Raw genomic sequence first — 27,006 nt, 5'->3', positions numbered from 1 at the left:
TTTAAAAAAAATTTTTTCTTTATCGATCAACATTTTAATATTTGAATTCCAAATACTCTCTATATACAATTATAAATTGTGTATAATATATCATTCTATGTACAGACGTATTAAATCATCTTCTTTGGCAGGATAATGTGTTACTGGACATTTCTTCTTTGTTCGTATTTCCGATAAAATACATTGATAGCAAAATACGTAACTATAAAAAATAATATAAGGTTAATTTTGTATTTTACGTAAAAATAAAATAATAAAAAAACTATTTTATTGGATAGTAAACTATTATCTATTTACCCAGATATCATAAGCACGGTATGTATACGATGAGGTTTACGACAAAGCGGACAAATTCCTTTATACTGCTGCGCTACATTTGGCACCTGTTAAAAAAGAAGATAATATTTTGTTTAAAAATTTAAATTATTTCCATAATTTTATACAACGTGAAATTGTCACGCTGATTTATTTAAACGGAAAGAAATTAATTGGTTTTTTAGATATTTTTTAATAGATTAAACTTCGAAGCAAAGAGAGCAGATGAAAGAGGTAAAAGACATTACAAAAATTTTTATTAATATAAACAGTGTAGAAAATGCGTTTTTCGAAACATTTCAAAATTGTTGCCACAATAACTTGTCTAATTTTAATCCAACTTTTTTCATCTCTCATCTAGACTACAATCAAATAAAAATTCTAAATATTCCATTTTTTCAAAACTACTATTTTTGCAAAAATCAATTTTTTCCAAACTACCATTTTTGCAAAAATCAATTTTTTAACTTGGGTATAGATCGGATAAAAACTATAATTATATAAATTAAGAATTATTTTAATTTCTTATTTCTGATCATTTCTGAATCTTAAATGGAGATAAAAACAGTAAAATAGTATTTTCTTGACACACTCATATAAATTTGCAAATAATAGCTTATAAACTTGCAATAATAGCAAAAATATATCTTTTAATATTTGGAAAAATGAGTAAAAAATATTCAAAGAATAATCAAGTTTATACTACTGTAAAGAAAGGAATCGTGAGATAGGTGTGAAGTGGTAAAATATCATATTATTTAGTATAATTCACGTTGAATTCCACGAGTAACTATTAAAATTACTTCGTTACAGTCTACTTAGACATTGTAAGATGGCTATACTATTAGTGTTTTTAAAAAAGCTAAATTTGAGTTTTACAAATAAATATATATACTCTTTATGTAATTTTAAGAAGTATGTTAGATACTAAGACTCCTGAGTAGTCGCCGCGGCTGTATTGAAACGCTGATATCATAAGAAATAACGTAAAAGTTTCTTGCGTGCTATTTGAAAAATAAAGAATTTGGATGAGATTTAAAAATAGGTTTCAACTTTTCTTTCCTCTCTGACAGTCAGTAAATAGTCGTAAAAGGCACGTGAAGTGAAGCCTACTTGGGCAAGAAAACACACGGATAACTGTTAAAAAGAATAAAAAATATGCTTTTATGTACAAAATTCAAAGACAACTTTACTTGCAGTCCATTTTTATAAATTTAGTAAATATGAGACAAGTCATATTTTCGCAATAAATCACATACAATTGTAACAACCCGTATTTCTTGTTTAGATATCGCGCACGGACGTAGCTCGTCGGTAATTCCAGAGCACGATCCGGGTTAAAAGAGAATTAGGCTGCGATTTGACGTGTAAAATATGTACAGATTATTGTAGAAAAGAAAAAGGACGAAATACAATGTACTACTATTATATACAGAGTCGCTCTTCGAAAGCGTCACCGTTGATACGTCGTCAGCCGTATCGCTCGTGATGACGATTATCCTGGTATCGAACGGCGCGGTTACAGGGGTGCACCGGATTCGGTGAGCGTATCGTCGTCGGCGCGGCTGCCGTTATTCGCGCGTCAGGTGCGTGTTGACGTCGCTGGCGTTCTTTCGACGCGACGGGCGGTCCAATGTTTACTGGCCTTGCGAGGTTGCGTGCGCGGTTTTCGCGGTCTCCGGTGCGGTAGTGGAACGCGGGGCGGCACTCGGCTAAGCGTCCCTTTAAATCCGCTGGTCGTACAACGCGCTTGTTCATTGTTCACAGGCGGGATGCGACGGCTATATCGAGTACGGTCGACGGAGGCAAAGACGCTTTACCCCGTTTTTCTTTAGCCGCTGCGGTAGGATCGGATCAGTACTAGGAAGCCGGTCGGGCAAGTACGCTTTCCAGAACCCAAGGCGCTTGAGCCCAGCTTCGGCGAGGAGAGACAGATGTGAGAGCGGTAGCCGTCGAGAACGCTCGACAGAGGCCAAGACGCTGGACCCCAGGACTACCTCGGGAGACTTCTTCGGAGACTAGTCGGAGTAGCAGTCCAAAAAGTCGGCGGAGAAGAGACGCAGCATCTCGCTGCTTCGGCGCTTTTATACCCAAATCTCGAGATGTCAGGAACGCTCGGTATCGGTTCGGTTCATTTCAGCGCCAGCGGCCCCGCCGCTCGAGATCGGTTGGGCGGAGAGCAAACGGAGGCGAGCAAGCACGTCGTTAGCGCGTGCCGGTTTGAGCCGGTGCGCGTGCGCGGCAAGAGACGGGCGTATCTCGGCGCGCGGATGCTTCGCTGCTCGTGTCGGCGCGTTTGGAATTGTTTGTGGGCGCGTAGCGCCTCGTTCTACGCTCGACGGTTAGGCGTTTGGCGGACGATGACCAATCCGTTGGAGGGGTCGCGCGGAAGCGGTTTGTTACATAATAACAAAATAGTATGCAAAACAAAAGTCATTTCATGCATCAAAAACATCATTTTGCACGCTGAGTTCTAATTCTTTTCGCAATACTACATCGCCGTCAACGCGAAGTTTTCGGCAAACTACTCAAGAGCTTACCTTTATTTTTTAACTCTAGTCTAATTTGAAGGCCTTGAATATAATTTCAAATAATATAATTGAATTTAACGTGTGACGTAATGTATACAAATTCGGCATAGCCTCCTATATATATATATATATATATATATATATATATATATATATATATATATTTTATCTGAGAAAATCTATGTCAAATCGATCAGTACAAAATTACCTTTTCAAAAAAAAAGGTAAAAAAAGCGCCTATGTGTGTTGCGCGCAACTTATTTTGAAATTGTGTAATCTAATAAAAATAATATACGTTTATTAAAAAAAAAATGTGTGAAATCTTTTAAAGTGCACCTATTATAAAAAGAATATACTTTTTCTACAAAATTAAAGTAGTAGTATTTGTATTTTCTTTGAAAAACATTCATATTCTAACCCAACTGGTAGTATCTTCAACTTTTATACAAAACCCACGTGGTACTATCTCTGTATTGTCATTGAAAAATCTTCGTATTTTAAAAATTTAAGTGATAGCATCTTTAATTCTCATTGAAAAATTTTATTCTAACCCAAGTAGTATTTCCTTAAATATTATGTAATTTAATTCAACCTAAATGCATTTTTCCAACAAATTTTTTAAACAATCAAAGTGTACTATTTTTGTATTTTCATTGAAAAATTTTTCAATTTTAACCCAAGTGGTTGTATTTAATTTTAATAAGTTTTAATGGAATATATAACATTTAATTTAAAAGATTAAAGAGAAAACGGTACAAAATAAGAAAATTTTATTGAAATAAAAAATTTTTGATGTACAGAAACATGGCGCTGCTAGATAGAAAAAGCAGAAAAGACATAAGAAAGAATGCAATAAATGTAACACTTGTAAGATATGCGTTATAAAAGAAATTTGCGAAATAAGTTTTAGTTTCTTTAACATTTAAGTAATTCTAATCGTAAGTTAAACTTAAGATATCACTTGAATTTTATAAAAAAAAATAAAAATTCTGTTAAAGTATAAATTATTTAAGTTAAATTAGATGACAAAATTTTAATATATTATTTATTTTCAATTAAATACCACTTGGTTTGAAAGATTTTTAATGACAATACAGAGATAGTAGCAATTAGGTTTTGTACAGAAATTATTCAGTTCTTCTCATTGCTTTTCCTATCTAGCAGCGCCATGTTTTTGTACATCAAAAATTTTTTATTTCAATAAAATTTTCTCATTTTGTACCGTTTCCTCTTTAATCTTTTAAATTAAATGTTATATATTCCATTGAAACTTATTAAAATTAAATACAACCACTTGGGTTAAAATTGAAAGATTTTTCAATGGAAATACAAAAATAGTACACTTTGATTGTTTAAAAGATTTTTTGGAAAAATGCATTTAGAGTGAATTAAATTACACAATATTTAAGGAAATACTACTTGGGTTAGAATAAAAATTTTCAATGACAATTCAAATGCTATCACTTGAATTTTTAAAATACAAAGATTTTTCAATGACAATACAAAGATAGTACCACGTGGGTTTTGTATAAAAGTTGAAGATACTACCAGTCGGAGTTGCAGTCGAGGATTCTCAACCTGTCGGGTTCGGCGGACCGGGAAGATCTAACTCGGTGTTCCCACTGCCGGCTTATATATCCGAACGTGCGGTTGGGCGGACCAATCCGCGCGTTCGGTCGGCTGGCCCGGAGTGGGAACGTTGCCGAACGCCACGGATGGCGCGCGTGCTGCCGCGTGATTGCGACGGTAGATTAGCTTGGTGCGCGCACGTGGTACTTGTCGGTGCGATGCTCGGGTAGACGGAGTGGCAGTGCGCGCGAGGTGGAGGGGCGTTTCGTTACATCACCCCCCCTTTGCGAATAGCGAACTTTGGCCACTACGCCGGGAATTCCCGCACGTAATGGCATTGGCCGTCTCGTCCGAAACGAAGGGTGAAGCGGCGGTCGGCGAGGCGGATCTTATAGACCCGGGATATCATGGCTGCGTAATACGGTATATATACCGTCAGGTCGTCCTTTACGCGCACCGGTATAGGCGGTCGTTCTGGGCGGATGCCGGTTCTGTGCATGTGTGCTAGCTGTACCGGTGCTGTCGCCTCCCCGTCGTCGCTCGGTGCGGTTGCGGTGGTCCTGGCTCCCCGTGTCACGGCGCTGGGGGAAACGCCGGTGGGAAACTCGGCGGTCGTTTCCTCCGGTGGCGCGTTGGCGGCAGCACCGCATGGTGCTGGGCCACTGGTGCCCTTTGTTTCCGTGCCTCTCGTGATGGCTGGCAGTGGTGGATTGACGACCTTCCGCGGTGCGTTAGTGACGGCGTGGACCCAGGGATTGGCGGTCGTCGGTCGTGTTGTGTGCCTTGGCCTGGTCGCGGGCAGCGGTGGCGGCTCGCAGGACGTGGTGGCTGGTGTCTTGATCGTGGGCTCCTCCTCTAGGTCGGACAACGGGTCGCCGAAGAGGGCGATTAAAATCTCCTTTCGTCTCTCCGCCGGTGCGAGTCGTCGTCGTCCGGATGGCGCGGGTTGCCGTGGGTCGCCTTGCCGCTTGTCGTTGCCTGGCAGGGATGGCTCGATTATGAGTGCGGCCCACTTTCTTGCGTTAGCTGCGGAGGATCGCTGGATCCGCACACCAATGACTGGTGGTGGTCTTTTTGGGGCCGGCCGGGAAGTGAGGCGCTTAGCCGGTTTTGCTCCCTGTATCAGCCCCTGGGGCGGCGCGCGGATGGCCAGGATCGGCTTTGCACAGGCCGTTTTAGATGGCGCCGGTGAGTCAGTCGCGATGCTGGGCAAGCCGGTGGTTGTGGGTTGGTCTGATGCCGCGGCAATGTTCCGATCGAGGGTCTGGTTCGGTTCGCCGCTGAGGTGGTAGCGGGAACAGCCCTGGTGAGCTCGGCGTCGTCTCCATCATCTTCTTCCAGAGACCGTCGAACTCGGCGTCGTTGCCCGGTACGTTGAGTAGTGCGTCCAGAATTGCTTCCATAGCGGATTCGGTCTTTCTGCAAGTTCCTGGTTGCGGTGGTCCCCCTTATATACTGCTCTGGGCTGGGGGAGATAGCTCCTTCCCTTCAGGCAGTCATGCCGTCAGAGCGTGATCGGCACGAGCCCCGTCGCTGGCCGGGTCGTCGTTCTTTCCTGCAGCATCATCGTCAGTATCGTCTGCTCCGAATTCGTCGGTCCCGCCATCGTCCGTCATGGCGTCTACCTCGGTGTCGTCTGCGGTCGCGTCGTCTGCTTCAACGTCAGCTGCTTCCCCATTGTCCGTCTCTGTGTCGTCTGCCCCTCGGGTCTGTTCGTGCCGGTGACCAGGCTTAAGGTCCTGCACATGTACGTGTCGGTGCCACTTACCGCGTTTGTCCCGCAGGTCGACGACTGGAAAATGAATTTTTCGAACTTCCAACGGTCCTATGTATTTGGGTGCCAATTTCGCATTAAATGCCTTGCTCTTGCTCGAAAGGGGATGGTCTTTCTTCCAGACCATGTCCCCTATGGCGGGTTTCCATGCCCGTCTCCTCAAATTATAGTATTTTTCTTGACGGTTGAAGGCTCGGGCGAGGTTCGTTCGGACCACCTCGTATGCTTCCTGGAGTCGTCGCTGGTTGGTGGCCGGAGCGGCTGTTGGTGCGCGTCTCTCGTCTGGGTCTCGTGGTAACGTCTCGGGCTCCCGCCCGCAGTTCAGATACGCGGGCGTGTAGCCGGTGGTATCGTGGGCGGCGGTATTGTACGCGAATTGCAGCGCTGGGATGTGCTGATCCCAGCGGCGGTGATCCCGGCCTACAAACTGTGAGATCATGGTTTTGACCGTCTTGTTGGTCCTCTCGACGGGGTTGCAGTGAGGAGCGTGTACTGGGGCCGTTTGGTGGCGGATGCCCAGGTCGCGTAGCCGTTCGCGCACGTGCCCTGCCACGAACTGCGTCCCGTTGTCCGAGATCAGGGTTTCGGGGCAGCCGTGGCGGTAGACGACGCGGTCCGATATGCTCTGGGCTATGGCGGTGGTGGTCGCTCGTCGCAGCGGTACCAACTCCACCCACTTGGTGAAACGGTCTTGCAAGACCAACAGCCAAGTAGCTCCGTTAGTGGACCGCGGGAGGGGTCCTACTAGATCGGTGGTGACCCGTTCTCAGGGCGCCTCCACGTGGGATGTGTGCATTAGTCCGGCCGGCCGGACTTGTGTGCCTGGCAATTGGCGCACGCCCGTACGTGACGCGCGATATCGGAAAACATTTCCGGCCAGTAGTAGTGTTGCGCGGATCGGGCAATGGTTTTGACGATGGTGACCGGCGGCAGGGTTGTCGTGTACCCGTGCCAGCACGGCTTCTCTCTCGTCGCGAGATACGCATCGCTTCCATTGTGTCTCGGCGGGTTCGTCCTTAAAGTTGGTCGAATGGAGTATGCGGCGGTATAGTCGACCGTGCCAGATTTCGTCCGCGAAATCCCCCGGTCGCCCCCGTACGCGGAGGAACTGGCGGCGGTACCATAGGCACACGGAGTGCGCCTGGTTACTATACACGGCCGATAATCTGGAGAGCGTCGGCGACCCGGTTCAGTTTTCCCGCGCGGTACCGGACGTCGAACGTGTATTGCTGGAGCTCGAGTGCCAATCGGCCGGTGGGGGAGTCCAGGCGACGCAGCCACTGGAGGGCCTGGTGGTCGGTGACGACCGTAAATTCATAACCCTCCAAGTAGCCGCGCATGTGCCGGATGCCCCACACCACGGCCAGGCACTCGAGCTCTGTCGCACTATAATTTTTCTCCGCGCCGTTGAGCGACCGACTAGCGTACGCGATGACACGCTCCCCCTCGTCAAAATGCTGCGAGAGGACAGCGCCAAGACCGTGCGTGCTGGCGTCTGTCTGGAGGACAAACCGGCGCGAGAAGTCCGGGCACGCGAAGGTGGGCGCGGAGATTAGTGCGCGCTTGAGTTCGCGGAAAGCGGTCTCCTCGTCGGGCCCCCACGTCCATCGGGCGTTCTTTCGCGTGAGGCGGATGAGTCGCGCGGCGGTTTCTGAAAAACTCGGCGTGAAGCGGCGGTACCACGACGCGAGTCCCACGAATTGTCTGACTTGTCGCACATTCGTTGGGGTTGGCCATTGTGCGACGGCGCGACCTTGTCGGGGTCGGTGCGGATCCCCTTGCCATTCACGATGTGGCAGGTATTTCAGCTCGTTCAGGCAGAAATGGCATTTCTCCGGATTCAGCCGGAGCTTGGCTTTGCGTAGCCTCCGAAAGACTTCCTGCAGGTGCCGCAAATGGTCGGAGAAGGTTGCGCTGGTCATAATGATGTCGTCTAAATAGACGAACACGTGCGGTTCTAATTCTGGGGCTTTCTAAAGCAGGCGCTGGAACGTTGCCGGAGCCGAATGCAGTCCAAACGGCATGACGGTAAACTGCATTAGGCCCCGGCCCGGAACGGTAAAGGCAGTAATTGGTCAGCTATCGGGCGTGAGCGGGATCTGTCAATACCCTTGTTGCAGGTCGAGTGTAGTGAGGTACCGGCCCCCGCGCAGTTTATCCAGTGTAGCGGGAATTTGCGGTAGCGGGTATGCGTTCCGCTCGGTGACTTCGTTTACTTTCCGGAAGTCGATACAAAAACGGTGTTTGCCGTCTTTCTTTCGTACTATGACCACCGAGAAGTTCCAGGCGCTGGTAGATGGCTCGATGACCCCGGCTTCTTCCATCTTACGGACCTCTTCATCAATGATGCTTTGCATCGCCGGGTTGCGTGGTCGGTACCGTTGCTTGATTGGTACGTCCGTTTTCAGCCGGATCTGGAAGGCTTGGAGCTCTTGCTCCTCCTGTGCGGTTCGCTTCACCATGCCCGGTGTCACCGAGTATGCCGTGTGTTGTGTTTTCCGGAACTGGGGAGGTAGCGGGGATATGGTGATTTGCCGTCGGGCCCATAGGTCGGTGCCTATAAGCATCGGGCTATCTAAGGATCTGGAAAGTGCGTTCGAGCTGACGTCCGGCGATTCGGAAGCGGAGTTTGACGCGGCCGGGCGTGGTAGCAGTGGTGCCGTCGGCCAGGTGGATAACTTCTTTCTGTTCTTGAGGCCATTTTCGCATCTCCTTTGCGTATCCGGCTACCTGTCGGTTGATGATAGATACTTCGGCCCCGGTGTCTAGTAAAGCGGAGATCCGGTGGCGCCCCAGGCGGACCGGTACATGCGGTCGAGGTGTGTAACTTAGGTGGACTCGGGCCGAGGAGCGGTTGCGTCCCCGGCCGGTGCGGCGTTTCCCGCCCGAGGGTGACAGTCCTACGTGAGGACGCCGTCCTTTCCGCACTGCGAACAAAATTTACGTGCAGGTCTTCTGCACTCGAACCGGCTGTGCCCGCGTTGCTTGCAACGCCAACAGGCGTTTGCGCGGTCGTAGGGCGGGATATCGGCGGCTGTAGCAGTGTTGACCTTTTTCTTCTCGGCACGAACCTCACTCTCCCGGGCTCTAGAGATATCTTCGAATTCGGCGGCCTGGTCGGCTAGATCGGCAAGGTCCGTAGCGTCGCTCATGCGCACGTATAGCTTGTATTCCGCCCGCAGGTTCTCGTATAGGCGGTCCACCTTTTCCGCCTGGGTAAAACCCCCGGCGCGCCGCATCATGGTAAGCAGAGCGGTCGCGTATTTAGCGTATGCCTCGTTGGGTTGTTGTCGTCGCTCTTGTATCTCGCGCATCAGTTTGACTTGGTACCGCCGCGGCAGATAGTGTCGTCGCAGGGCGCTGGTAAATTCGGCCCATGTTTCCCAGGCCTCTCGCTCATTCCGATACCATGCCAGAGAATCCCCCTTCAATAATTCCGGCAGTCCGGCCTTCATCTGACTGTCGATGTACTGATATTCTTCTTGTAGTTCCGTTACGCGCTCCAAGAACGACAGAGGGTTGCGACCGTCGAAGTGGCAACCCCACTTGCGTATCTGGTTCATGATCTTACTATGTGAGTGAGACTCGTTTCCGGTGACCGGTGGCGACGGGTTCGCGGTTTCCGGTGCGGATTCACCAGATGACTGATTCGGATTGGTCATTGCAAAGAAGTGACGGGTCACGCGGTATCGTAGTTCGGCAAGTGTACCGGTCGTTTCTATTTGGTAGGTTTGCGCTAATAACTCGAGCTGGTCTTGCGGTAGCTGCTCGGTCCACTCGGTGAGAGGCATTTATTTCCGGGTGCAATTATCGGTTTAAAACGGTCCCTGTTCGGGCGCCATGTAACGCTGGTGGATTTTTCAGTCGGTTCGGTGCTGGATCAGGTTACGGTTGCGGATAAGCTCGCCGGATTGACCGGGTTCGGGAAAATAATCGCACGGGGAGTTTAGATGAAAAAGACTATCTTTATTCAGACTTGAGAGTTACAAAAAGAGAAATCGTTGGTCAGTCATAAAGCCTCGTGATAAGTGTACCGAGCTTAGGCAAAAACGCGATTGGCTATTGGTGATCGCGCTAACTAATCGCCTTGGTGCGATCCGAAACGCTAGCTCTCGTATCGTATAACAAAGTAAAGTGTCGCTTGTAATAACAAAATGATATGTACCAAAAAGAAAAAGAACTTAATAATAATAATCTAACTAATCGGTAATCGGAATGAAACGTAAACAGTAGGTGACAAAAAAAACTTAATAACGGTGACAATTTATACGCGCGGTTTAAGCAGACACGGTGTCCGGATTGGTCAAGGATTCGCGGAACGCAAACTCGGTCTGACAGCGGCGATTCCGCGCTTCGCCCGAGCCGCCTCGTGCAAGGTGAGGCGAGGATATCGCCAGGGCGCGGATGTCCTAACGATGTTCTAGGTTCTAGGTTCTAGGTTACGGTGAGCGAATCTTCCCTGAGGGAGAGGACGGAGCTGATTGGCCAGGGATACCTAGCCTGCGGACTCGACGAGAATGCTCGTCGTGGACGGTGATTCGCCGAGGATACTCGGCTACGGAGCGCGGCGAGGATGCTCACCGTGATTGGTTGCGGAGCGGGTGTTCGGAATATCGTTGTTAGCCGAGGATCCTCAGCTAGTTGGGACGACAAGGATTCTCGTCGAGGGGTCTGGATGAGGCGAGTATTCTCGTCCTCTTGGAAGTCGGAGTTGCGGTCGGGGATTCTCAACCTGTCGGGTTCGGTGGACCGGAAAGATCTAACTCGGTGTTCCCACTGCCGGCTTATATATCCGAACGCGCGGTTAGGCGGACCAATCCGCGCGTTCGGTCGGCTGGCCCGGAGTGGGAACGTTGCCGAACGCCACGGATGGCGCGCGTGCTGCCGCGTGATCGCGACGGTAGGGTTAGCTCGGTGCGCGCACGTGGTGCTTGTCGGTGCGATGCTCGGGTGGACGGAGCGGAGTGGCAGTGCGCGCAAGGTGGAGGGGCGTTTCGTTACAAGAGTAATAAAATAATGTAAAAAAGAAGGAAGAAAGGAAATTGAATCGAAGGAGTGTAAAATAGTAATAAAATAAAAAAGACAAAAAAATTAAAGGCGGAGAAAGTAAAGATTTAAAAAATTAAAAATGTAATTGAACATGCATTTTAAGATTTTTTTTAAATAACGGGTGAATATCATATATTTGCGATTTTCTGTTATTAAAATAAAATTTTTTTAAATAGGACATTCTCTTTTAGTAAAGAGTTTAAAAAATGAGCAACAAAGATAAAAAGAAAAGAAATGTTATTAAAATGTTATAATATTATTATAATATTATAAATAATATTATTATAAAATTGCTATTAAAATGCTATTGAAAGAAGAGTAATAAAATAATGTAAAAAGAAAGGAAGGAAGAAGGTTGAATCGAAGGAGTGTAAAATGGTAATAAAATAGAAAGGACAAAAGAATTAAAGAAGGCGAAGAAAATATAGATTTAAGAAATTAAGAATGTAATTGAACACGCGTTTTAAGGTTTTTTTTAATAACAGGTGAATATCATATGATATTTGTGATTTTCTGTTATTAAAATAAAATTTTCTTTAAAGATGTTCTGGCTATATAATCCTGGCTTTACAAAGTATTACTACAAATATTTTTTTTATTTGTTATAAATATTTTCATTAATATTTTTGTAAATATTCTTGATTTACCATAAATATTTTAGAAAATATTTAATAAATATTTTAACAACATTTTGCATAAATATTTTTATAATCTTTTCTGTCATGTATATAAAATATGTACAAAATATTTCTATATTTCTAAAAAAAATTATAATAACTATTTATTAATATTTATCATAAATATTGTGTGCTATCTGGGTACAACATACATATTTCATTGAAATATATTAAAATACATAAATATATAATTTTAATCAATTCTGATGTTAACACAATTTCCTTATATTTGGAGGAAATATTATAATAAAGAATTGTTGAAAACTATAACAAGTTATTGGAAATTTTATACTAATAAGTTCCGTACACTATTCCTTCGGTTCCTAAATAAGTTTCCTTCCCATTGCATTTAGATAGTCTTACACAAAAAGATTAGCGTCTGCGATAGAACAATGTGACTGCAACCAAAAGGAAACTTGTAATTAGCAAGTATTTCTCCTTTTGTGCAAAGAATGCATTGCTATCTGGGTAACTTAACCCTTAAATACACCGATCCTGTAAAATACGGAAACACATTTTTGGGTCTGGGAGACTTTTTCAACTTTGAGAAGCTATAACTTTGATTACAATCAATATTTTTCTACAATTTTTTTTTTTAAACAAAAGTTCAAAATCTCAGGAGTGTGACTGCACAATCGGAATTGCCGAAAAATAATTTATTGTGAAGTTATAAAAGAAAAACCATTAAGCGAAAATGAGAAATCGGTCAAAAATCCACTTTTCCTTCAAAAAATCATATCTTTGTAACAAAAAACGTTTAAAAACTTTCAAATACGGCGTTTTAAAGCTAAAGAGTCACACTTTCAAAAAAAAATTATATCATTGTCATTTCTATTAAAAAGTGTACTTATGTAACAAGGCGAATATGAGGTATTTTTGATTAAATCGTGTCTAAAATTGAAAATTGATGTTTCATGATATATTTCGGAAAAACTCCCTTTTCTACAGCATTTTATAGTATTCCAACTTTAGACAGAGTATATGCAAGTTACATCTGCAAACCGACCTGTTCGAACGTATTTTGTCCAGTTTTTTTATGTAAAATATTCACAAAAAAAGTTTCACTTACACACTATATGGGTCGCATTGACCCTAACAAAACTTTGCTGCCGTGCCATTCGAATTCTAGTTGACCAAAAAAGTTGATCAACCATATCAATCGAAAGAGATTTCAAACTTTTTTTACGTCTTGGTTTGAACCTCCTATCTCATTCCGTTTTCACATAGCAAGCGTTCAAAGGTTCATATGGGGTCTCTCAGACTCACTTACGTGTTTAAGGGTTAAGACGTACACCATATATACTCGTATCATGTATAGGACTTAAATAACGTCAGTTAACATGATATTTGACACTACAAATAAATATATTTATATATTTTGCAATTTTTGCAATCGTCGACAAAAAACTTTTGCACGTGAATTTTGCCAGAAATCAACTGTAAGAAATGAAAAAACTAGACGCATATTGATAACATTTAATGCAATTTAATGTATATCAGATATCAAATAGAACTTAAAAATCCATAAGATATTTAAATAAATACCATTAACATAATATTTGCTCTTCTATCACTTTATACAAGTCAAAGTAGACTGTAGTCATGTAGCATAGTTATGTAGTCCATTCAAAAATTTGACATTTACTGAAATTTCGCGTCGCTTTATCATTGATATCTTAACAATGAGTTAGTAAATCAATATAAACTTTTTTTAGAAATATTGCTCAATATTTTATTTACTCATGAACCAAGTTTCAGAATATTGGCAATATTGCTTCTTTATAATTTCGTTGATATAAGTGGAAATGTACTGCTACATTATAAGAATACATGCAAAATTTAAAATTGAATAACTCGTGAACCAGTTAGAAAATCGAATTCAAATTTTAAACATGTGTTCAGATAATAAATAAAAACGATATATAAAATTTTCAAAGCATTGTCAATGTTAGACGTACATTAGTATTAGTACATCCTTAATAGAACATTATCTCTTTTAGTAAAGAGTTTAAAAAATGTGCGAAAAAAGTAAGGAAAAGAAGAGAAATAAAATAATGTAAGGAAGAAAGAAAGGAGGCAAAATTAAAGGAGTGTAAAATAGGAAATAAAGAGAAAGTAGACAAAAATTAAAAAACACGAAGGAAATTAGGAATTTAGAATAAAAAAGATGAAAGAAATTAAGCGTGCAAATGAACACGGGTTTGAAGATCTTTTTAAATAATGGATAAATGTCACATATTTTGACATTTTGTGTTTTAGGAATAAAAATTTTTTTTAATAAAACATGAATTTTTTTTTAGTAAAAAGTTTAGGAATTTAGAATAGAAAAGATGAAAGAAATTAAACGTGTAAATAAACATGGGTTTAAAGATTTTTTAAAATAATGGGTAAATATCACATGATATTTTGACATTTTGTGTTCTAAAAATGAAAATATCTTTCCTTTAAACATTATCTCTTTCGGTAAAAATTTTCAAAAATGTGCAATAAAGTAAAAAAAGAGAAATTTATTAATTTAAGAAGGAAGAAAAAGAGGGAGGGGAAAAAATCGAAGGCACATAAAATGGAAATAAAATAAAAAAACGAAAGGAATTTAAGAAGGTGGAGAACGTAAATACTTTTAAATCCTAAATATCTCAGGTGATATTTTGACATTTTGTGACATAAAAATGAAAACTTCTCCAATAGAATATTATCTATTAATAAAGTTTTTTAAAAATGTGAAGTGAAGATATAGAATAGAAGAATAAAATAATATAAAAAGGAAAATTAAAGAAGTGTAAAATAAAAATTAAATTAAATGGAGAAAAAAACTGAAGGTGTTGGAGAAAGTAAAGATTTTTAAATAAAGGATAAATGGAGTTAAGACATCAATTGAACACCAGATTAAAGGTTTTTTTTTAAACATAAGCGAATATTACATGATATTATGATATTTTGTGTCATAAAAATAAAAATTTTTCTAATAGAATATTATGTATTTTAATAAAATTTTTTTTTAATGTGAAATAATAAAGAAAATAAAGGAATAGAATAATATAAAATGGAAGAGAGGGAAAAGGAAGAATCGAAGGAGTGTAGAATGGAAATAAAATTGAAAGGAGAAAGGAATTGAAGATGTTGGAGAAGGTAAAGATTTTTAAATAAAGAATAAATAAAATTAAGACAGCAGTTAAATACCAGTTTAACAGTTATTTTTAATAATGGGCAAATATTACATAATATTTTGATATTTTGTGTCATTAGAATAAAAATTTCTAAAATAAAATTTTAACTTTTTTAGTAAATCTTTTCAAAATGTAAAATGAAGATATAGAAAAGAAGAGGATAGAATATTATGTTAATTCTTATTCTTATTCGACATGCTGTTTTATGACCAAAAATTAATTCGGCGCACATTCTGGTTGAATTCGGAGAAGTATATAAAATCACATAAATAAATATAAGCACTAAGACCTAGCTACGACCGAAGAAGGCTTTCTTATTATTATTGTGTTGTTACACTATCGGTCCAATAACATATTTGTAATTAGAATATTATGTATTTTAATAAAATTTTTGAAAAATATGAAATAAAGATATAGAAAGAAGAGGAAAAGAATAATATAAAAAAGAAGGATCAAAAGAGGGTAGAATAGAAATAAAATTGAAAGGAAAAACTAATTAAACGTGTTTGAGGTTAAGATTTTTAAATAAAGTATGAATAAAAATGAAGACATCAATCGAACACCAGTTTGAAGATTCTTTTCTAATAATACTATACTCTTTTCTAATACTAATATTACATGATATTTTGATATTTTGTGTCATAAAAATAAAAATTTCTCTAATATAACTTTATCTATGTTATCTGTTTCTTTTATTTCGACAGATTGTTTAATTTATTACGTGTATCCTGGATTCTGCAATATAGACTCTAATCCAATATGTGTTACGTGGATCGTATTTCCAATTATTATTCCCATATAGTCTTCTCAAGTTAGTCATTTATTTTAAATTATTTATATGAACAACACAAAGATCTCTTAAAAATTTCTGTAGTAACTATCTTCTTAAATATTTATTGATACAATTAATATTTAATATTTTAAAAGACTAAAATTATTTTAAAAAATTTGTAAATAATAAGATACAAACACACAAATGTATTAATAAAATTCTAGCTCAATGAGTTCCGAAAACACAAGAATATAAATGGCAAATTTATAAAATCTAATTGAAGAGAAGTTCAACCTCTTTAAAGACGACAAATATTTTTATCTGTATCTTAAAAAAAAATTAATATGCTATTTTAACTTACTTAAAATAATTAAAATTTTATAAATTTGTAGTTTTTGTACAACACTTAATATATGTAAAATAAAATAATCTTTGAATACCTATATTATATAAAAATAAAGATTTGTAAATAAAAAACAAAAGAAATTAAAAATACAATTAAACGCAAGTTTAAGAATTTTTTTAATAATGAATGAATATCATATCACATATTATGAAGTTTTGTTATAAAAATAAAAATTTCTTTAATCAAACATTATCCCTTCTAGTAAAGATTTTAAAATATGTGCAATGAGAGTAGAGAAACGGAGAGACATGAAATAATTTAAGAAAAAAGGACAAAGAACTGCGAGTGTAAAATAAACAAAAAATATAAAGCAAAAAAGAATTAAAGAAGGTGGAGAAGGTAAAGTTTTAAATAAAGTACGAAAGAAATTAGGAATGTAATTGTACACGAAGGTTTCTTTAATAATGGATGCATATAATGATATATTGACATTTTGTTTTAAAAATTACTATTTCATTAACCAAACATTATCTGTTTTAGTAAAAATTTTTAAAAATATGTGAAATAATGTAAGGAAGAAGAAAGAAGAATTGTGAAAGGGTAAAATAAAAAAAAAGTAGAAAGTAGAAAGGATTTAAAGAAGACTGAGAATGTAAAGATTTGTAAATAAAGAACAAAAGAAATTAAGAATGCAATTGAACACAAATTTGAAAATTTTTTTAATGACCACGTATATCTCAGAAAATCAAATTTCAGAAGTAAACATTTTATTATGATATCTCCGATCGTAGAATACGGACAGAAAAAATAAAAACATTTTCATTATAGAACTTGACCCTCGTTTGAGAGTATTTAGAACTTGATCGATTCAGAAGTTATTGAAATATGATAATTTCGTGTGCTTGAAAGTTGATGACTCGTGTATAATATTTGTTTTTAATACAAAAATGCAATCGTATCACGTGCTAAGTATAAACGTTATTGTAGTGTTACGCCCGGTATTAGCGGTCCGTATCGATATTGGATTGACGATCGGTTGCCGTCTTCTATCTTTGTCTTTGATTTCTCGTTCTATAAAACAAACTGACATTCTAATTAAAAGATTGTAATTTATTAAGTCTGACTATTTATTTATTGAGTGTGCTTGAGTTCCGTCGTGTGCGAGAGCGAGAGTGCTAATTGTCCTGTCCGGACGTAACAGTATATTAAATAATTATAAAATAAATAATTATAACATGTTTAAATTTTAAGTTTTGTGTAGATTTTGGTTATATAAACAACATAAAAGAGTTGTACATATGGGTATCTATAACAAGAATATGATATTAACGTATACTATTAATGATAATTTTATAGACATTTACTCTATCAGAAAACAATATCTTTTAAATGTTTTTTAAATATTTAAAAAAGGTTATAATAAAGAATAAATATTTAAAAAACATTGTCTACTAATAGGATAATAATAAATTAAATCATATTCTATTTTTATTTATTCATAATTATCAAGAACATGATTTGTCATCGTGAACTCTATTATTCTTAACCATAAATGTATAATTTTTGAAATTCTTATTATTTATATTTAGTTATATGTAAACATAAAATTAAATAAATGGCGCGCGCATAACGCGCACTTGTATTGTTCTAATAAAGTTATAAAAGTTATGTACGGGAGAAGATCGTAAGGCATTTGCATTAGTAATGTTACCACTTTTGTGACTTTACAACCTTAGTAAAGTTGCATAATACTTACAAGCAGCAAAGAAATTATTTAAATTTTTTATTTTTTAAACCAAAGAAATTAATTACTTAATATTAAACAAAAAACCTTGTACGTTAAAGCTAGATCTTGATGCTAAAATTTTTTGTGTGATTTTATGTACATTTTTAAGTTCACAAAATTGCGCGCTAAATAACTTTTCGGTCTTAAAACACAATTCTAAGTGGAACGAGAAATAGTAATATCACGATATTAAATTAAAAATCAATGTAATATTAACTAATGCTAACAAGCACATGAGAATCTTGCCCCCTCCAAACTATAAGGAAATTGTTGCAAAAAATGACACCTCAGCCAGGGATCAAACCTGGGAAATTAATTACTTTAAAAATATTTTTTCAAATAAAATATATTTTATAAAATGTTCATAGAATCTTGTTTTGTGGCATTTATTGGTGTATAAGATCTACAAAAAATCATTAATTCGCGATGTTTTTATAATTAAAAATGCTTTATAACATTAATTGTTAGTATGCCACAATCTTCCTCCTATCTCACAAACTCATCTTTTTTCTCCTTTTTAGTAAGTAAATTACGTTCATTCTATAAACTTGATAAACTTCTACCTATAAGTACTTGGTAGAATTGTATGACTAACAAACTGATGTTCATAAAAATTATGTCGCGTTAATATTTACCGAGTTATTTAAAAAAAAATTCCACCACTCTCTCCTCTACAGTTTTCATTTTTTTCTTTAAAAAATTAAAAAAAAATAAAAATATAGTATGAAGAATACTCTCCTAATATTTATTATTAAATTATTTATCTTTACCTTTGGTGGTGATGGAGCTGGAAGACTCATGATATTCATATTATAATTTTCTTGGCTCCACCAAGAAAGAAACTGTAAGAAAAACGCTCCCAGTTCAAGAGATCCAGTAACAATTCTTTGGAAGATATTCCATCCATCACTAACAGTGAATGAGTTGTATTTGATCTTTCTCAATAACTCAGCGATAGTAAGAGCAGATTGCGGATCAGCGTATGTCAGAGTAACAGATAGCAGCCTTAGCAAGGGTAATGGGTACATCGATTTCTCAGATATATAAAGTATGTAATTATATAGCACAAGAGTTTCGTACGTTATACAGAAAGCTGAATATCCTTTAATAACACATTTACGGAAGAACTTTTGTCTCCTCTATATTAATAAAATTTAATATGTTAATAATTATGCAATATAATATTGGGGAAACCGGGGCTATTCGTTAGATCTTTTTTTTGTCTCCTGAGTCCTATATTCATTAAAAAAAAAGAAACAGGACGGTTTGAAAGGTTGAATCTTCCCCTTCATAATGCCGGTATAGATAGAACATGGAAGTGTACTTGCTTTGAAGTACATATAAAAATGTCGACTAATGCCAAAAATTACGAATAGCTCCAAGCCCGGGGTAATTCGTAACTACTCCGGGAATATTCCAAAATTTGTGTTTCAAGTTGAAAGACTGTAAAAAAGCTGTTGTTAAGACTTTCTTTTATTTAAAAAAAGATATAGGTATACTACAAAAAACAAATGCAAACATACACGTTCGCATGTCTTTTTATGCCATCGGTGTGACAGATTTCCTAACCTCACAAGTGTCAATCTTTAACGCTTTATAACTTTTTACCTGCTTAAGAGCGTCAATTTTATATTCATATTCATGTTCTATGTACTGAAATACACAATATTATCAAGTTTGAACTAAATCAATGAAGAACTTTACCTCAATGCTTAACTCTGCGTAGCGCAGACGTTCGTAACACAGCCAAAAGGTTAGGGTTACCCAACTTAGGTTAGGCGCTGTAATCAATATTAACGAATCGCCCCGGTGCTCAGTATTACGAATAGCCCCAACATCAACTGTGCGCATTATTGCGTATGATCGACAAAAATAGACATCACACAGCAAAAGTAAACACACAATGTTTCAAATACATTCAACTGGACACAATACATTCAAAGTTTTAAAAAAAAAACCTTATTATCTTATTTAAATTTCGAAGAAATGCTGACTATCAGAAATTACTTCGACTGTCGCAAAACACATTTTTCACTACTACAACATTAATATGACGCCGTTACCAACAAAACTTTGTTAGCAACATCGTTACATTAAGACGTGTTTACAGTGTTTAAAATAAATTTTTAATATGTACCCATAAAAAGATATTTCCAATTATCGAATTACCCTGTCTAACGATTTGCCCCGGTCTCCCCTATAATATATAATGCTTGAAATGGAATAACAATAAAGATAAAAGAAATATAAGAAAATACTAAATTATAAAATAAAAAACAAATCAAAAATAACAAAATTGCAATTAAAGTTTCTTCGTTTTTTAATTATAAATATTGACATGCTTCAGATACTTTTTACATAAATATTTCAATACTTATTTCTACAAAACATGACTTAATAACAATTTTATTCCTTTTTTCATCTTATTTTATAATCTAGAATCACTCCTTAAATTGTCTTCCATCTGCTGCTAAATATTTTATATAAATACAATAGAAGTAGAGCATTTGAAGTATTACAAGCTATTATCTTTAAAACGTATCATATCAAAATGCACAATTTTTATATGGTCTGAAGGAGCCCAAATAATGATAAAATCAATTATCAAAAAAAATCAGTTTTTTTGAGGTGACATGAAAGTTATCGCTACTTTTTTAAATCAAATTATATGATTTTTTTCTGATTTCTCCAATTATTTTGCATATAAAAGTATTAAATATAATAGAATTACTAAAAATCAATATTTTATTTTATCAATATTTTATATTTTTAATTATTTAGAGACAAGGACCATCCTCCAATAATTTTGACCTTGACATATGTTGTCAAGGACTTGGCCCTGAATACCTCCCAACAAGTTTTAGCCATCGCTCGCCTTTCGTTAAAAAGTGATAATCATAAAAAGTTTGTAAAAATTAAAAATAATTACCACTTACTTGACATATCTTGTTAATATCATAGCCCCTGAGTAACCTCCAACAAGTTTTAGACATCGCTCGCCCTTTGTTAAGTTATCAACAAAGAAAGTTTTATAAATAATACGAAATTTCTACCAATTTTAGTCTCATATACATATTTCATTCAACAATATTATTATTAATTGGACATATATCTTTTATTAAACATATATCTTTATTCTTTATAAAAGCATAATTTGCAAGGTCCACCCCCTCCCGTTTGGAAGCAAACCAGGTCCACAGATGTACTGTTCCACATGGATTTGCAACTTTCCACGCGAAGCGAGATCCACCCCCTCCCTCTATCTGGGAGCAAAACGAGGTCTATAAATGTACTATTCGCAAATCCATGTGGAACAGTACATCAGTAGACATTGTTTCGCTGCCAGAGAGGAGCTAGTGGACCTCGATTCGTGTGAAAAGTCGCAAATCCATATGGAACAGTACTAACAACTTGTGAAATAAGCCTCGTTTCGCGTAGAAAATCAAAAACCTATTTTAATTTTCACAAATTTTTTTATAATTATAACTTTTTAACTAAGGTAAATAACAACGAGTAAAGACGAGTAACGGCATAAATTTGTTAGAGGTTACTTAACCCTTAAACACGTAAGTGGGTCTGAGAGACCCCATATGAAGTTTTGAACGCTTGCTATGTGAAGACGGAATGAGATAAGAGGTTCGGACCAAGACGTAAAAAGTTTAAAATCTCCTCTTTCCATTGATATGATTGATCAACTTTTTTGGTCAACTAGAATTCAAACGGCACGGCAGCAAAGTTTTATTAGAGTCAATGCGAGCCATATAGTGTGTAAGTGAAACTTTTTTTGTAAGTATTTTACATAAAAAAGCTGGACAAAATACGTTCAAACAGGTCGGTTTGCGAATGTTACTCGCATATATTCTATCTAAAGTTGAAATATTATAAAATGCTGTAGAAAAGAGAGTTTATCCGAAATATATCATGAAACACATCAATTTTCAATTTTAGACACAATTTAATCAAAAATACCTCATATTTGCCTTTTTACATAAGTACATTTTTTAATAAAAATGACAATATAATTTTTTTTGAAAGTATGAATCTTTAGCTTTAAAACGCCGTATTTGAAAGTCCTTAAACGTTTGTTGTTGCGAAGATATGATTTTTTGAAGGAAAAGTAGATTTTTGACCAATTTCTCATTTTTGCTTAATGGTTTTGCTTTTATAACTTCACAATAAATTATTTGTCGGCAATGCCGATTATGCAGTCACATTCCTGAGATTTTGAACTTTTGTTTAAAAAAAAAATCGTAGAAAAATATTAATTGTAATCAAAGATATAGCTTCTCAAAGTTGAAAAAGTCTCCCAGACCCAAAAATGTGTTTCCGTATTTTACAGGATCGGTATGTTTAAGGGTTAAAACACAAATTTCGGGATATTCCCGCACTAGTTACGAATTATCCTGGGCTTGAGGCAATTAGTAATTCTTGGCATTGGTCGACATTTTTATATGTACTTCAAAGCAAGTACATTTTCATGTTCTATCTATACCGGCATTGTGAAGGGGAAGGTTCAACCTTTCAAACCGTCCTATGTTTTCTTTTTTTTAACAAATATAAAACTCAGGAGACACAAAAGAAAAAAAGGTCTACCAAATAACCCAGGTCCCCCCCTACACACACTCACCATATATATATATATATATATATATATATATATATATGTATGTATGTATGTATGTATGTATGTATGTATGTATGTATGTACGTATGTATGTATGTATGTGTGTGTGTGTGTGTGTGTGTGTGTGTGTATACACACACACACACACACACACATATACATATAGTGTATATATATCTGCTTATAATATTCGATGTACTTAAAATGTAAGTAATAAGAATACAAAAATCTACAGGTTTATAAAATTATTACACCAAATATTATAATCAGATATCAACATGTTACACGTCAATCGCCAAAACGGGAGTCAGAAGTTAGCCACACCGCAGGGGCAAAACTGAAATGGTATTAGTCGCCCGCGAAACTTTAAACCAACATAACTTCTATAATTTGTAAAATAATTTTGATAAATCACACATCATTGTAGTCATTAGAAAAAACGCTACAACTTTTATCATATAAAAATATTCACTTTACCATGCAAAAGTTGTGCATGTCTCTTCGTTCTTTAACATAGATAACTTCTGTAAATAACCACTGTGCTCACAATAAAGTTTAGTTCAAACCATTTAATTTAATGTTATACTATTTATTGGGTCTATCTCTGTTAGTTTACAAGATAAAGAGGTGTGGCCACTTATACTGGGACACCCTGTATATACTTAGCAGCAAAATTAAACGATCACCTATTCTGACTCTTAAAAATAGACAAAATTCAAGAGAATGTAACTTTATCAGAAATAATCGTAAAAAAATGTTCAAAAAATCATTTGAACGCTTGAAATCCCTAGTTTTGAGATTGATAATTCATTAAAAGATTTACAGATTGTTTACAAAGTTACGCGTATTTAAATGGGAATGCGTCAAAATTTTTTACAAACTTTGTAAAGTGCCAGAACGTGAAATAAAAATTATACGCAAATGCGGTTTACAGCATTCAAAAGTACGAATCTTTACCTTTGATTTGCGTATTTGTTAAGCGTTATACGTTTTTTTTTCTCACCGAGTTATTCAACATTGAAGTAAAAATGGTTTCTTTCTTCAATGGTAAATAGTTCGGTGAATAAAAATTGTACAACGCTCAACAAGTATGCAAATTAAAGATAAAGATTCACGCTTTCGAACGCTGTAAACTGCATTTGTGTGCAATTTTTATTTCACGCTGTGCAACTTGAAAAAATTTTTATACAATTTTGAAATTTGACAGATTTTTTTTTACAAAATTTCTAAAGCTCCACGGCATAAAATAAAAATTCCACAGAAATACGGTTTACAGCATTTAAAAGCGTATATCTTTACCTTTAATTTACGTACTTGTTGAGCGTTGTACGATTTTTATTCACCTAGTTATTCAACGTTGAAGCAAAAAAAGCCATTTTTGCTTCAATATTGAATAACTTGGTGAATAAAAATCATACAACGCTTAACAAAGGTAAAGATTCGTACTTTCAAATGCTGTAAACCGCATTGTGTACAATTTTTATTTCACGCCGTGGAACTTTACAAAGTTTGTAAAAAATTTGGAGATTTGACGCATTCCCATTTAAGTCCGCGTGACTTCGTAAACAATCTGTAAATCTTTTAATAAATTATCAATCTCAAAACTAGAGATTTCAAGCGTTAAAATAATTTTTTGAACATTTTTTTACGATTATTTTTGATAAAGTTACACTTTCTTGAATTTCGCCTATTTTTAGGAGTCAGAATAGGTGATCCTTTAATTTTGCTGCCAAATATATTTGTGCGTGCGTGCGTGCGTGCATGCGCGTGTGTGTGTGTGTGTGTGTGTGTGTGTGTGTGTGTGTGTGTGCGCGCGCGCGCGCGTGAATGCGTGCGTGTCTGCGTGTGTGTGTGTGTGTGTGTGTGTGTGTGTGTGTGTGTGTGTGTGTGTGCGCGCGCGCGCGCGCGCGCTTGTATGTGTGCGTGTGTATCTAAAAACAATAATTTTATTTTTTAAACTTGCCTCTCTTGATCCACAATCGTCTATTTCTTCCAATTTATATCTTAAACTAAGCTGTGCAAGCTTATTCTTTAAGTATGGAAATGTTACAATGAATATCAATGACAGTATTTGTTGTTTATGTGATAATGTTTCCTTCAATTCGTTATTAACTACTGTGACTCGCTTCAAATCGTAAAATGTTTCAGAAAATGATGCAGCTGAAAATAATATCCTATTTTTTTGAGCAAAACATCAACAAATTATATTGATAAAAGTTAAAATACATTATATATTTTATTATATCTTAACATATAAAATATGTGAAAATATGTATTGAAAAAATACTTACAATATCTCCTTAGATAATATCGTTGAAGAAACACATTAAAAATTAAATAACCTTCATCCACCCATTGAAGAATATATCTGTATCTTTCAGGATTAAAAGACACAAAAAACTAAAATGATTAAAATGTAATATAAATATGATTTATGAAAGTACAACAATGGTTTAAAAATCAAACATTTTTTAATGTTTTATAATGTGCCAACTGCTTATAATTTTATTAATTTTATAATGAAATATATAGAATATCTTTTCTAAAAAATTTTTAATAACAATATAATTGAAGGGTTTCCTACAAAAATAAATCCAAAAAGTTAATTTTCATTAAACAAAGAAAACATCTTCAAAGCATTCATTATACATAAATATAATTTTTATCTGAACATATAATGAGTATAAGAACAAAACGTCGTAGACTTTGAATATATTTTGAGGACTAATTTAAAAAACAAAAATAAAAATATCAAACTTTGTTTGATTCTTGCGAGAATTTTACACATTTAGTACTTGTAATATTTTTTATTTTACTTTTTTATAACATTAATAATGATAAAGATAAAAAAAAGAAAGATTTAAAATAAAAAGCAATAATTCTGTCACTTTTTATTAACAAAATTTGATAAATTGCTTTTAACAAAAATATCCTATTATATTTTCCTTTGTATTATTTTATTCAGTTATTTTACCTTTTTTTTCAATAAAACTACTCTACAAGCTTATGTAACAACCCAAAATAATATAGTAATTTTTCTTCAAACACAACAATTGTACAATATAAACAAACTACCTTTAAATAGTCATAGTTAAATCTTAATGCTAATAATTTAATTCCATAAATATAAGAACAAGGTTGTAAGTTTTGATTAATATTTTAATATTTTAATTCAATTAAAAAAGTAAAAAATAAAAAACTTCTAAAGGAGGAGAAAGGGCAACTGTTAATAACTTCATAAAAATCACAAAAGTAAGCAAATTCATTAACTATTAACCAATAAAATGATAAATATTTTAATAAATTCATTCACTTTTGTAATTTTCACTATGCTTTATGATACAGAATGAAACCCTTGAAGTCGTTTGATTCATATAGACATTTTATATTTATTATCTATTTATATTTTTCATTTTTTGTGTGATTCTTGAGTCTTGGAATAAAATTGTTAATAATATAACATCACCAAAAATAATTTAGTACAAGATTTAAAAAAAAAACTTGCTTATGGTTTATATAAAAAACCCTTCAGTTATGTATCTAATTGTATTTTTATAAGTGTATATATTAATACAATAAAACACATAATGGAAGTAACATATAAAAATTAATTAGATAAATATGTTAAGAAAAACATTTGCATTTGTTAAGTGAATTATTAAGTTCTTTGAATGAAAAATAATATTATATATAAACACAGCACATTACAAAAAAATTTTATATAACACAGTATACCGAGAGGATCCTTTTAAAAGCTGGTTCCAGAGTAGATGCTAGAGATTCTTGTGCAATAATTTCAAAGATAGAAGGCCTAATGTACGCAGTTCCAGTCAAATGTGCACCTTTCTCTGCCATACTCTGTTTATTTGAAGAAATTGTTAATCTCTAGTTTTAAAATTAATCTGCATCAACATTTACTCATTTTGTTCCGTACAGTCTATGAAATTAATTTGATTTTGAAATAAATTATTTATTAAACATCTTACCGTTTGATACGTAGCAAATTATTCTCGAGGTTAATTTAAAATTCCTGTTTATCATGCTTATCATGCTTTCGTAACAGATACAAAGTCCGCGACAATCCGCGACAATTATATTCTTGACAGAGAAAAAAAATATTTGGAATGTAGAATCATTTCATAATTCGATAAAAGTATATTCCTTTAATATCTTTATATACACTTTAACGTTAAAATAAACACTTGCTATTGAAAAAATAATGATAATCACTGAACTCTCTACATACTGAAAAGTGTCGTGGCCGAAAAAAGGCGGCCAGACAGAGAGGTTACGTATGTTGGTTGTCTCTTTCTGTCGTACGCCTTTTTTTATAACAATATGTACAAGCATCGTCAAAAGTATGCTGACTAAAGGGTCTCACACATGAAATGCATAA

At 36.1% G+C, this 27,006-nt stretch overlaps 1 protein-coding gene across 3 annotated transcripts; it reads right to left on the bottom strand.

Annotated features, from left to right (window-relative positions):
* Positions 1-27,006, bottom strand: LOC105203891 (peroxisome assembly protein 12). Of its 3 annotated transcripts, XM_011172815.3 has the most exons (8): positions 26,857-27,006; positions 26,597-26,708; positions 26,346-26,468; positions 24,902-25,010; positions 24,574-24,770; positions 18,757-19,125; positions 298-383; positions 12-202 (listed from the first exon to the last, which is right to left on the bottom strand). In XM_011172815.3, the coding sequence occupies exons 3-8, from the start codon at positions 26,463-26,465 to the stop codon at positions 91-93; spliced, it is 993 nt and encodes a 330-aa protein (XP_011171117.1). In that variant the 5' UTR covers positions 26,466-26,468; positions 26,597-26,708; positions 26,857-27,006; the 3' UTR covers positions 12-90. The 3 variants fall into 3 exon arrangements, with proteins under 3 accessions (XP_011171116.1, XP_011171117.1, XP_039308258.1); XM_011172814.3 differs by having other exon boundaries at positions 1-202; positions 26,597-26,966; XM_039452324.1 differs by lacking the exons at positions 26,597-26,708; positions 26,857-27,006 and having other exon boundaries at positions 26,346-26,489.

This window comes from Solenopsis invicta, chromosome 8 (genome assembly GCF_016802725.1).
Source record: "Solenopsis invicta isolate M01_SB chromosome 8, UNIL_Sinv_3.0, whole genome shotgun sequence".
Taxonomy (NCBI): Eukaryota; Metazoa; Arthropoda; class Insecta; order Hymenoptera; family Formicidae; genus Solenopsis; species Solenopsis invicta.
This window is presented reverse-complemented; position numbering and strand designations above follow the sequence as displayed.

Excerpts from the sequence above, each read along its gene's own strand:
- LOC105203891 (XM_011172815.3), bottom strand. The coding sequence starts at position 26,465 with ATGGCAGAGAAAGGTGCACATTTGACTGGAACTGCGTACATTAGGCCT. Across the intron at positions 384-18,756 it reads CAGCTCCATCACCACCAAAG|GTGCCAAATGTAGCGCAGCA; the intron begins GTAAAGATAAAT and ends CTTTTTTAACAG. Across the intron at positions 203-297 it reads ACCGTGCTTATGATATCTGG|TTACGTATTTTGCTATCAAT; the intron begins GTAAATAGATAA and ends TATTTTTTATAG.